The sequence below is a fragment of the Ambystoma mexicanum genome, chromosome 6p, assembly GCF_040938575.1.
Source record: "Ambystoma mexicanum isolate Mex_15411 chromosome 6p, UKY_AmexF1_1, whole genome shotgun sequence".
NCBI lineage: Eukaryota > Metazoa > Chordata > Amphibia > Caudata > Ambystomatidae > Ambystoma > Ambystoma mexicanum.
The window spans coordinates 192,789,898-192,802,617 of record NC_090935.1 but is presented as its reverse complement, the minus strand read 5'-3'; the positions used below and the strand labels follow the sequence as shown (position 1 = coordinate 192,802,617).

Sequence of the window (12,720 nt, the reverse complement as noted above, 5' to 3'; positions counted from 1 at the left end):
GGCCACGATCACCTAAATGGCCCTCAAGGGCCGCTCCATCCCTCCAAAGACCCACTTGGAGTCAGACTTGACTCAGTCACTCCCATAGGATAACATTGGGGATTGGACTTGTAGTGCATTGATGGGGACAAGATGGATGCCCCCACATATTTCAGTTCCCAGAACTGCATGTGCGGTCTAGTCTTTTGGGTGTGGTTCAGCCCAGAGACACCTGGGATACCCAGAGACTATTTAAGCCACACCCAGGCTGAGAAACATGCTTTGCGTTTTCTGCACCTGCAGCGTGACACTCACCGTGTTCGGATCGGTCTCCAGTAGGCCTGCAACTTTCTTCTGCGCTCAGCTCCTGCAAGAACAAGAACACCGTTAGGAACAGCCTTACCTTGCGGCGCTTCTGCCCATCATTCATCGTTCCTTCTGTTCTGCGGGCATCTTCGGCAGTGTCATTCCCATCCCGGCATGTCGCTTCCTAAGGAAAAGGGAAAAGAACAGAAAAAAGGCATTAGTAAGCATTCTGCAAATCTTTGCTTATTTTTAAATACTGTACGAGTTTCAAACGCTTACCTGAATCCCAGCCGCTCTTGGGGAACTCTGTCTCCGGAACTTCTCATCCATCTGCAAGAGGGAAAAGACACTCTAGGTTAACATGGAAACGTCTAGAGGCGCTGCATACCGCGTTTACCCACTGCATTTGTTCTTCATAACCGGCATCCACGCTGAAAACGTCGCGGCACCTAAAAGACACAGAAAAAGGGCTCAGTTCAATACAAATACGAAAGGGGCGCATCGCGCTCTCACTCACCTTCAGCGCTACTCATCTCAGCAGCACGCCGCCATCCCTGGACGCCGGCCATCATCTAAGGAAGGAAAGGAACAAAGTTAGAGAACTGTTCAAAAGACTCATTATACTTACCTGTCGGAATCTTGCCAGTGAAGTAACTAGGCAGCAACGAGCCCGCATCAATCAACGTGCCCCTGCGCTGAAAGCAGGACGGAGAGCACACTATCCAAGAAAACAAGGTGAGCTGTGGATCAAAGGGAAGGGTTGGACTCCGGGGAAGAAGCGGTTCAAGCACACAGAGACAATAGGGAGTTAAACTCTACCAATCCTGTTTTTCAGGCCCAGTCTTCAGTCGAATAGCCTCCAGGGAAAGGTTTGAGGTCGCAAGAGGTCAGAACAGGCTGAGTGACGTCCCCGTGGATACCAGGTGAGCGTTGCAGCACTTTAAGAGAAACCAGCCTATGGAGGGAAGTTGACCATATCTTTAAGACTGATGCACACCTGTTATTCGAGGGGAGATGGTACCAGTCCTTAGGAGGGTGCAAACCTGTCTGTGAGACAACCAAAGTACATTAGTATGTATTTTTATGTAAGTACGCTTAAAAGGGGAATAGAATAAACCCCAGACCTTTTTATTTGTTAAGGTACTGAGGGGTGGGGGAAGCATATACATTGGGGGGAGTGAGTACATAAAATGACTGTCCATCCTGGAAAATTAGTTAACAGTTCGGAAGCATACGTGCTTCTGGAGTTATACATTTTATAAAATATGTCCAATAGTATGTATGTTGAGAGATCCCTGACTCCTTCTCTATGTAATGCGCGAGTACAGGAGAATTATTTAGGAACCCAAAAGGATATCTCACTCTATACATACCTCGAAAAATAATGTAATTGAAGTCATTTCCTGGTTACATCTCCAAGCAGAGTTCTGTTTCTAGCGCTTAACTTCTGAAGAACCAGGAGAAAGTGTTATTAACTGCAAGCCAATTTCCCACCTTAATGTTGCCCATTGGAAATTACCAATGTGCATATTTCTTATTAATGTGATAGAAACGTTATTGAAGGGAATCTACCAAACAAACATGTTCAACATGCATTTTCCTTTTTCAACTGTTGTACATGTGAGTGTCAAGTATCCCGTTTCTAAAATTAGTTTTCTAGAAATACAATTTAATCAATTAATAAAAATGTTTATTATCACTGTAAGCATTTAAGGTATTTATTCCTTGATGCAAAAGGACGCCATGTGACAATGGCAAAAAGTTGGACAAGCCAAAGGAAAAATACAATAGCCGAATGAGGGGTGCTCTAGGCAAGAGCAAGAGGTATGCCTAGCCTGCTCTCAAAAAGGCAAGGTCCTCAAATCATTAAACTCTCCAAGTGGAGGTCCGCCTCCTGTGTAGTATCACCCAAGTCTGACTTTAGCAGGCACCCAGAAAGTAGCAACATCTATGTCAGTATTGCTTGTAAGAAGACTAACCCAATTGAAACGGCTTGATCCCCTCAGTTTTGCCAATATCTAAATATCATTGTTGCCACATTGGTCATTTCCATCTTAAGGGCTTGACTTCTTTGCACCATGCAAACTGCAATGTTTGCATTAGAAAAGAGCAGTGTATTTGTAGGTTTCTGAATAAAGACTTCCTTGCTAGATTACAATTTGTATGTACCATGCTGATATACAATTTGTGAGTATATTAAGCTGACAAATTGAAAACCACCTAAAATGTAGTTGGGTCCATACAACCTTTCCATACAGATGACAGTGTTCAAGTCATTGGTGCCAGTCGAAAAGCTTTGAGCTCATTGTTGTACTGTGATAACGTATATTTTTAAATCACAGAAATCAGGGTGAAAGATCACACACACAATTCTCAGTGTAATCCTACACAGAAAAAAAAATCAAAATCTTCGAAGTTTTATCAAGGTCAGTAAAGTTTTTGACCTTGAGTTTTTTAATATACATATATTTTTCAAAGATGGGAGGGCAGCACCCAAGGACACTTGACTATTTACAATGTTGTATACAATACAGATAGGTACAACCCAGTCCATTGGACTGGATTTCGGTTAACATACATGTTTTGCTTTTGTTGATCGACACATTAGACTTTACAAATAACATGTGAACACAGAACAGAACATTTTTCAGTGAACAAAAAAATCAGTGTGGGGAGTGGACACTGAACTCGTGGAGAGGTTGTCGACACTATTGTGTTTCGGCCAAGGACAAAGCTGCTGGATGGAGCTTGTGTGTAGTAGGCCTTTATCAGGACACGTAGCAGATGGTGTGACCGTGTCCTGTGGGTCTCTATAGTAAGCTATTCTTTGCTTCAGTAAATTTCCATGTAAAACCTTATTGTGAATAGTAGGAAAACATGGTACATCAATCACCAGAAACTTGATGAACGTGATGAAACCTCTGTGGGGTACCACGTGTGGTTGTGGCAGGAGGGTGATTTCCTGCACATAAAATCCAAGTCCCAGGGAACACTATTTTCAGGTTAATATAGCTGTTGCGCGCGTGGCTGTGATCAGCTACTGCCTTGTCCAGGAGGCTCGCGATGATTGCGAAGACTAAATTTGCGACAAAACGTGAATACGTATACATAGCCACATTCTCAAACTAGCCTCTTTTCACAATCTTATTTAGCACATTCACCAATGTGTTGCCTTACCCGTATTTGCCAAAGAGGGAAACAGTTGTTCCGCCGACAGGAACAGCTTTTCCAGGTCCATATACATCCCAAATTGTCAAAGCAACTTGAGCGCTCCTTGGCAGGTCAGGATACTTCACTGGTAGCCTTAACCATTCGTTCCAACTGTAAAGAAAAAGGGAAAAAAACAAAGAGTGAGTTCAACAGCCATCTATAGCTATACAGATTTCAGAAGCATTGGGAAGTGCTCGGTGCAGCCACTTTAAGGATAGCATGTGAATCTCTGCTCACTGTTCTGCATATTGAGTCTGCACAACAAAGCTAAAGCATCGGGTCACTTGTTCTCTATGTCCCACTATGGTGAAGAAAATCACAGACAGTAGCACAAGCATAACCAATGCCTATATAACTCTTACTTCCTGTAACTGCGCCCAGATACCCACCGGTTTGGTGCGCCATACAAATTAATAAACAAACAAACAATGCTGCAGAATGACCTTGGCTTACAAAGACACTGCCAAGAAAACAATTGAGAGAATAAGAATAATTCTTTTGGCAGAGGTAACACTGTACAACAGAAAGTGAACATTAAGGAAATACGCATCGAATGAGGAAGTGAAGCCAGGTTTTGAGCAGCAGCAAAGGACTGACCAATCAATACTTACATCGCCCACTTGAGTAGTATTAAGTAACCATCCGCTAAGAAACCACAAACATTTATGGAAGGTGGAACAGAACTGTTGACTGCAAGTATCAACAACTACAGACATGTTTATTAAATATTTTCTTTCAAAAGGTTATCCTAGAATTACATTCCAATAAGAAAAGAAAACATGGATTCACAAGTCCTTAGGAATTACAGGATTCTATCAATATAGGATGCAGAGTAAAGTTGATAGAGGGCTCCTGGAATATCAAGAATGCCAATCTTAGTTCTATTTTTTTTATTTTACATATTTTTATTGACATTTTGCATATACAATAAACAGTAACATTCTCTCCGCGCTTCCCCGCGGCACAGGCCCCTACCACTCTCTTCTCCCCTCTCACTTTTTAAGCAGGCATCTTAGTCCATTCACATAATGTCCAATATACGCAAGCTGTGCGGGCTACACTGCTTCATATAGTCCCCTTGCAGATAAGCCAATACCACCCCCCAGCCCTGTCGGAATCTCACTCTGTCCCCCTGGATACTATACGCAACCCACTCCATTGCGAGCATCCCCATAGTCTCTGGAGCCAGTCTATCCCTGTTGGAGGCTGTCTCTGCTTCCATCGCTTCGCTATCACCAGCCTTGCTGCTATCAGCATCATCATGAAGGCCTTTTTCTGAGCCTGGGTGGGTGGGCTCAGAAAAACTCCCAGGTACAACTTGGGTCATTCCCATCTTCTATCTCCCTCTCTACCTGTGGTGTTCCCCAGGGGTCTAACCTCTTGCACTACTGCATTTCCATTTTCTGCTCAAACATCCAGTGCTATGTTGATGACACCAAACTCATTTTCAGGCTTCCTTAGCCACCACCTCTCCTTTCCTCATCTCGGATTGCCTAACTGTCATTCAGAATTGGTGTGCTGCCAACGATCTTTGTCTAAATGACAATAAGACAGAGATCCTCCTCATTGGTACACCTTTTCAATCCTTTCCCCTCACTCTCTGGCCGGCCTCCCTTGGCCCTCCTCCTACCCCTACCTGTGAGGCTAAGAACCTCTGGGTCATCTTTGACTCCACTCTTTCCTTCTCCGCACACATCTCTGACGTCTCTAAAAAGTCAAACTTCTTACTGCACCTCCTTAGACGTACTCTGCCTTTCCTCTCCTTCCCTCAGAAGCTCACTGTCTCCCAAGCTCTGGTTCTCTCTAGGTTGGACTACTGTAACAGCCTCTTTTTAAATCTACCTGCCTCCACTCTCCGCCCTTTACAACTAATCCAGAACAGGACTGCAAGACTTGTCCTCAGCCTCAAGCCCTGGGATCGTATCTCTCCAGCTCTGAAATCCCTTCATTGGCTCTCTGTGGATGCAAGGATTACATTTAAAACCCTCTGCATTGTCCTCAAGGCTTTCTGGGGCCTGAGCCCAAAATACCTTCAACTATCCCTCCGTAAATACCTCCCCTCTCGAGCCCTGCGCTCCTCTACTTCCAACTCCCTCAGGGTCAGGCGTTTTTCAAAGAAACAAACTGGGGGTAGATCTCTGTCCTCGGGTGGGACCTTCCTTTGGAACAGCCTCCGGTCCACCTTGAAACTTGAGGAGAACCATCTCTGGTTCCGGAAGCACCTCAAGACCTTCCTCTTTACTTCTCCCTTTACCCCTCCTCTCCCCTGCTGATCTATCTTCTCTCTCGGCACTGTGCACCTGGCCACTCTCTGACCCTCTGGCCCAGTTCCCTGCTCACCTTGCCTCCTTCCTGCACTGCCTCCGGGCCATCCCTGCACTGGGGCCTGTATCTGTACCCATACGGTACCCCCTCCCACTCTTCTTCTGCACTTATCAGATACACCCTAACTGACTAATCTAGCACTTGCCACTTGCTGGCTGCACTTCCACTGCTCATCGCCTTTATTTATTTATTTTATTTATTATTTATTCTGTTTCTCGCCTCTGTTCCGCACTTTCCACTTCTCCCCTTTCCATGCACTTTCTCCCTTCTTCCCTTTTCGATGCACTTGCGCGTTCTCAATGTCACTGGGCCTAGTAAGATTGTTGTTTTTGTTTCTCCCTTGTTACCCTCCTTTTGCCTGTTCGCGCTCTGAAACACTTGTGTACGAGCGCGATACAAATAAAATATCATATCATAGGCTAATTCCTGGGTCAAACAGTCCACACATCCACACTCTGGGTCCAAAAGCCGTATCAAAAGTGATAATTGCTTAAAATTAGGGTCAGCACGGAAACCCAGTCCTCTCTTCCCATACACCCACTCCAACACTCTTGCAGGGTAATGACGTATTTAGTATGTAGTTTTACCTGGGTAGAATGCCACTGCATGATTATCTTATACCAAGTCTCTCGAAGCCGCATGGACTGCGTCAAATTTAGGAATATTCCCCCATAAATGTTCCCAGTGCTCTGTGGCGAGGTACGTACACAACGTGGTCTCTCATTGTTTCATATATGACAATTGTGGGGTGGGCATGGACATCATATTTTTGGACCCAGTGTGCGAGGTGATAAACCAATTCCCTACAGTCGTTTAATCGTGGCATCTGACAGCCAATGTCTTAGCTGGCAATACTCCATAATAGCCTGCTCCGCAAGCCCTACGTGGTGCTTACACACATCCACGTGAGCATTGCTGACCCCTGTACCATATCCCCCAGCTTCCTACATCCCACCTTGTGCCATTGCCTAAACGATCCATGCACCATCCCAGGGCGAGAACTGGGGGTTCCCGAATAACAGTGTGAATGGGGATGGATGTGTACACAGGACACCCCACTCCAGCAGTCAATCCCAAATATTGCATACCACGGAAACTATTGACTCAAGTGGCTGTTCTGGGGTCTATCTTGCCGTACGGATCCACACTATCTCATCCAGGGGCTTTCCCACCACTGCCCTATCCATTTGCACCCAAGGTTTGGTTCTGTGCCCTCAAAACCATTAACGCACCACCCTCAATTGGGCCGCCTCATAATATTTGACAAAATTCGCGAGACCTAGGCCCCCTTTATATCTATGAGCCATCAAGGTCTGACAGACGAAGGTTGACACCAGCTTATTCAGTGCCACAAAAAAGGATTTCAGGATCGGGACAGGTAGGAACTGGAAATAGTATAATATTCTCAGCAGCATAAACATTTTGACTGTCGCAACTGTTGGGATGCACACTCAAATTGCAGCCCCTCCCAAACGATTTAAACTGCAGAAAATATATTAACATATGGGGAACATGTAGAGGGTGGTATGGTGGGGCAGGGGTAACGTTTGGGTGGAGGTGACTGACGGTAGACATATGTATTATGGACATTCATACAGAGGGAAACTAACTATTTGCTTTGCAATAGTGTCAAGTAGAATACATTGCTTGTGCGGCACACCTATAACATGAACTAACATAGTATTTGAGTGTGACAAATACGACACCTTAGACCGCCATATTTAGTAACAGGTTGCAATCTCTAGTTTTACAGACGTCATTCTTTGTTTGCGAGAACACAGCGTTTCTGTTTCTCATAGGCAAGCTGCGCGTAGGAGACTGGCGCATACCAGGCCTCCCAATCTCTAAGTTTCGATTCTTGCTCTGGAGGTCAGCCCGCTCTCCGGGGCCTCACTGGGCTCAGAAAGGGGGGCCGTAAAGAAGAACATAATTCAACTCTTTAAATGCTAGTTTCGTACATTGCTATTCTTTCAAGAGACTCGCTGGCATTTATGTTCTGATTAAATGCTCGCTCCCTGTCTTCAAGGATATATGAGGGAGGGAATCAGGCATTTCTGTCTGGCTCTCCAGTGTAATGTTTCAACATGTTTTCGTAGCCTTGGACCATTGAAGCGAAATAATATCTACAGTAAAGCAGTTTTACATGAGGCAAAGAGGCAACGTTAAAGAGAACAGAGAAAACAAAATGGCGATTCTAGTCATCTTAAAATGGCCACACTCTAGCTGGGCCAATAGCTACGTAATAACTAATGAGCATGTATTCTTAACACTTTAAATGAGCCGATTGGTCTTCGGCCAACCAATTATCCTACATCTCCTTCCACCCAAGGGGTGTCCAGTTTTCCTGGACTGACAATTTGCCTCAACCTATTTCCATTGGGACCCCAAAAGGTCCAATATTAAGCCCAGAATATGTTTCCGTTGAAAACAAAAGATTAGAGTTGGAGTTCAAAAAGTTAAATGCTCAAGCTGAAGCCAAACATCAAGACATCAGACTCAGGGCATTGAAAATGCAACACAAAATAGATATGAAAAGACTGTCTCTTGAAACTGCTTCCCTCCCAGTGTACGCTAGGTCTACAAGTCCTAAGAGGCCTTGCCTGCCCAAAGAAGCAGTGAGTATGTATGATGCCAAACTTGATGTATTGGATTGGCTGGTTACATTTGAATACACATATGGTCTTCAAGGAATCAGTGGGAATGATTTAAGCCCTTGGCTCATGTCTAGGCTCCCCTGAATGGCTGTGATGGAGTTGGGTGCCATTGAGAGAAAGGATTATGAATCTGTGAAGCTGGCATCAATAGCCAGATTTTCTGAAAACTCCATCCAGTACCTTAAGGGGTTAAGGACCCTCAAAAAGACTGATGGTTTCCCCTGGGCTAGATGGGTATGTGAGTGTTTAAAGAACTTAGATGGTTGGGGTAAGGGTTAAAAAGTGAACACCTTTGAAGGAATGACAAATCTGTTTGTGTTGGAATCTATTTTTGATTCCTGCTCTCCTGAGCTGAGACAGCACTTGGCTGACTCAAATGATATTGATCCCAAAAGGTTAGCACAGGCTTCTGACTCATGTGTAGGCAACAGAGCCACTCGTAAGGATTCTGGGGCTACTCGCAAAAAGCAGGATAGAAAGCAGCACAAAAGTGATAACAAAGACATTTCTAATTCCAACCACCGGGAAGAGGTCCCCAAACATAAGGGTAGATACCATGGGAAACCTGGTAGATCTAGTGAACCCTCTGGTGCCCAACCTGAAGGGGGGGGGTCAGCAGAAACCCCCATTCCAGAGAGCATTTGGTAAATGCTTTGTCTATGGGTCTGTAGACCATGTGAAAGGAGATCCCAGATGCAAGGGTAAACCTTCAGGGGTCAGCACTGCCTCCTTAGCCTTTTTCCCTGAAGCAGAAGTACAAATGGCTAGTGCCCACTTTCACCTACTGGCTGAAGAATCCTTTGGTGTTCAGGCCAGTATATCTTTAGTGTCCCTGGGTCGGTGTAAAAACCAGAATATGGATGTGTATAGCTCCATTCCAGATAACACAAAAGGGTATTATATGGACAGTGTTCTTGTGAATGGTCAGGACACTCCTGCCATGAGAGACACTGGAGCCAGCCGGACAATTGTGGTTTAACGTTTTTTCAAGCCTGAGGATGTGCCTAAGGCACCCAAAGGTCCCACTAGTTTTGCTGGAGGCCCTGTCTGAATGGTTCCAATTCTACCAGCTCTCATTCAGTGTAACAACATAACAGTAAGTCAATGTTCAGAATGAGGTGCCTGGGAGAGTCCTTTCGGGGAATGACTTAAACGCTCTAGGAGTAGTGTCCAGTACCCCCAGGACTTCCAGTAAGAGAAAACAGGAACAAACCAAGTTAGCTAGCGAGGCAACCTTAAGAGACCACTCGTACCTTGGGAACCCTCTACATAGAACCCCACTGTTAAGTCTCTGTGTTAGTAAGTTAACCTTTAACCAAGGCAAATCCAAGGCTAGAATATTAGGGAAATGGGAGCCTCAACCATGCTCCATCATTGCCACTCTAATTTTACAGTCTTCGACGTACACTGCTTCTAAGGAAGAGGTGGATAAACAAATTGGACCCCTAGCTAGGCCTGTTAGAACTGGTAATTCTCAAAACTGGTGGAAAAACAAGAAAGGCAAGTATAAGGCTAAACACCTTAAGACTGTTGGGTCTTCTGTTGAAGACTCCAGAATACATCCTAGAGTTAGGAGGGAAACTTCTAAGCCAGGTAAAATAAAATCTAAGAGGAAGTGGAAACATGTACCTTGCTTGACCACAACCCCTCCAACCAAGATACCCGAGACCCAATCTGCTCTTTTGAGAGGTGGTGAGGCATCTAGAGGCCCCTCTAGGCCTAAGTGATTTCTTTCTAAGAACCCCTTGAAAAAGCCTACTGTAGGTCCAGAAGTTGTTTCAACTTCTGAGGTACTGTTAGATCAGATCCCCTATACATTAAGAGGGATTAACCCAACAGTATTTGTAGGTCATATAGCTTGAAAATGAAAACCAATGTTAAACGTGCCATAGCAATGGTTACAAAAGATTGCTGGTGTTCTCAGCAAACAATTTAACCAACTTGCATCAGGAGATCCATCCTGGTGAGGATTAGATTAGATCCTTCTGTTCCTTAGTCTGGGGGGGGATGAGTTTTGGGGAGAATTACAATTTGACTGCTAAATTCCTCCCACCTTAGAGACCCCCCAGCTCTTTTGCTGGATTTAAGGACTTTTTAATTTTAACCCAATGTGTTTTCTTTGTTTTTGAAGTCTGACAAACTCCATAGGAGTCTACTGTTTGTATGGTGACACACAGCACCTTAAGTGCAATGTCACAGAGTAGTGCTTCGATTTCTCATAAGTTTTAAATATCTTCTCTTGGGTGAACTACTGTTCCCAAGAGTAGTAAAGAAAAAATTTACTTTACTTACCTTTTTTTATGTAGGCCCAGCACACACCATCTTATGTGGCCCCTTTTCCTACTTACTCATGTAACATTTTTTATGTTACCCTCACGACTATTTATGGCTGGTGGCAGTGGTTTAATTTTCCTACCATTGTGCGTTTCTACCGCAGGCTGACTCCTCAGCTGCAGCAGTGCACCAATGGGTGCCCATTTTGTCAAAATGGCCCTGATCTTTTTTAGACATTTCTTGCTTGTGAGGTCTTTCTTGGGTTTTACTCTGCGCGCCAAACCAGGTTCAACCCTTTTGTTAGTTTTGCCTTTGGAATCCTGAAGAGAAGCTTGCTGCACCCTCCTGGACCATTGAACTGCCTGGTGAAGCCCTGCTGCAGTGCTGAAGCTCCAATTCCGAAATCGACTAGAGAAGCTCTGGAAAGGATGACTTCTTCTCTTGGGTTGGTGACCAACTAACCCCAAAACGAACTTTGCTGGAGGACCTACCTCAACTGGCTGTACTTCTTTGCTGCTGCTGGAACTGAGTGCCAGGGGTCAAGAAATCCGTAGTCGTGCATTGTCTTTAAGCCAGACTAGAGCTCCAGGAAGATCCTGAGGACTCTCCCAAAGCAGGACGAGCCCAGCCCGAGTCACCTCACCAGAGTGCTGGACTCCAGAAGCAAGGGAAGCCCTTCAATGGGCCAATATTCACAGTGGTGCTATTTGCCAGTAACTGAAACCGTAAAATGATGCTGAACTGAAAAGAGCCCGTAGCCACCGACGGCCTTCGAACTCTAATGCAGGAGTCCTCCAGACGTCCTCCCTCTTGTCCCCACGACTGAGGCCCAGGAACCGGGGATCTGCAAGACTGCAACCAGAACCGAAGCCAGCTGGATCGTCTTCTTAAAACCTAAGGTACTGTGCTGACTAAGGGGTACTTACCTCTTATCTGTAGCTTGCATTATCTCACTTGAGACTTGCAGTAGCTGCTTTTTGCAGAGTTGATCTCAGCTCTGACTTTCACAAGCCTAACAGCTTGTGGCCAAACAGTGATTTTCTACAAACTCTCTAACTTTGTGCAACACTTTTGTGCTATCGAAAAAAGTGCCTCAGCTCCATAGACAGTGTTCAAATTGACTTTGGCTATCCAGGTGGTCAGGGGAAGGCAGCCGCTACCTGATCCTGACCCTAGGATGGTATTAGCCAGGAGGATCACCTGTGAGGAGAAGGGCGGTAGGGCAATAGAGACACTCAATTGAGTGTGACATGGCATTCCATTAAAGGAAGAAATGTCAGTACTATCCAAATATGTAATGGCTAGCTGTCAGAGAGGTTTTCTTTCCCAAAAACAAGCACTTTGATATTGATGAAAAATGTCATAATCCATTTATTGAAAATAAAAACTCCTCAAATAAAACCTTCCACAGACATTATGGTGAAGGTCCCTTTAATACACAGGGGAATGGTAAAAGCACATCTCCCAATTTTAACATCTTCGAATCTGAAAACTTTAAATCTGTTGTCAATCAGAATCACTCATTAAGTCCTTATAACACTCTTAAGGATACAAATTAGAATAATATATTTGGAAATCACAGTCAAAACAGAAAAGGGGATTTGAATATTGAGTCCTTCAAGTCCCACAATGCTCAAAGTACTGGGACAAAGAAGAGGGATAAAGAGGCTCAAGATTGCAAGTGGTAGTTAAATTACCTTAATGACCCACACCTGAGGGAGAGTGGGAGGTATAAAAGGCCCCCTCAGGTGCAGGTCATAGAGGGTAGCAGAAGAAGGAGTAGTGGAAGGTGGAGTGAACGCTGTAACTCCACATTGCAGTTGAAGGAAACTGTGGGAGATGCCGAGCTGCCGTGATTAGCAGATTGAAAACTGTTTCGGAGAGGGTCTCTCGCTTCATATCTGCTGAGGCTGCGCAGCAGAAAGCGTTGCATGTGAAAGCTTTCCCCCCCTGAAGAAAACGAAGATGGTTG

General features: G+C 44.8%; 1 protein-coding gene across 2 annotated transcripts in view; it reads right to left on the bottom strand.

Annotated features, from left to right (window-relative positions):
- PIK3C3 (phosphatidylinositol 3-kinase catalytic subunit type 3) overlaps window positions 1–12,720 on the bottom strand; it is a 1,987,152-nt gene that overhangs the window by 1,851,363 nt on the left and 123,069 nt on the right. For both annotated transcript variants that reach the window (XM_069626883.1, XM_069626882.1), the window contains exon 3: window positions 3,463–3,606. In XM_069626883.1, coding sequence (XP_069482984.1) covers window positions 3,463–3,606 — 144 coding nt within the window. The remainder of the gene's footprint in view (window positions 1–3,462; window positions 3,607–12,720) is intronic.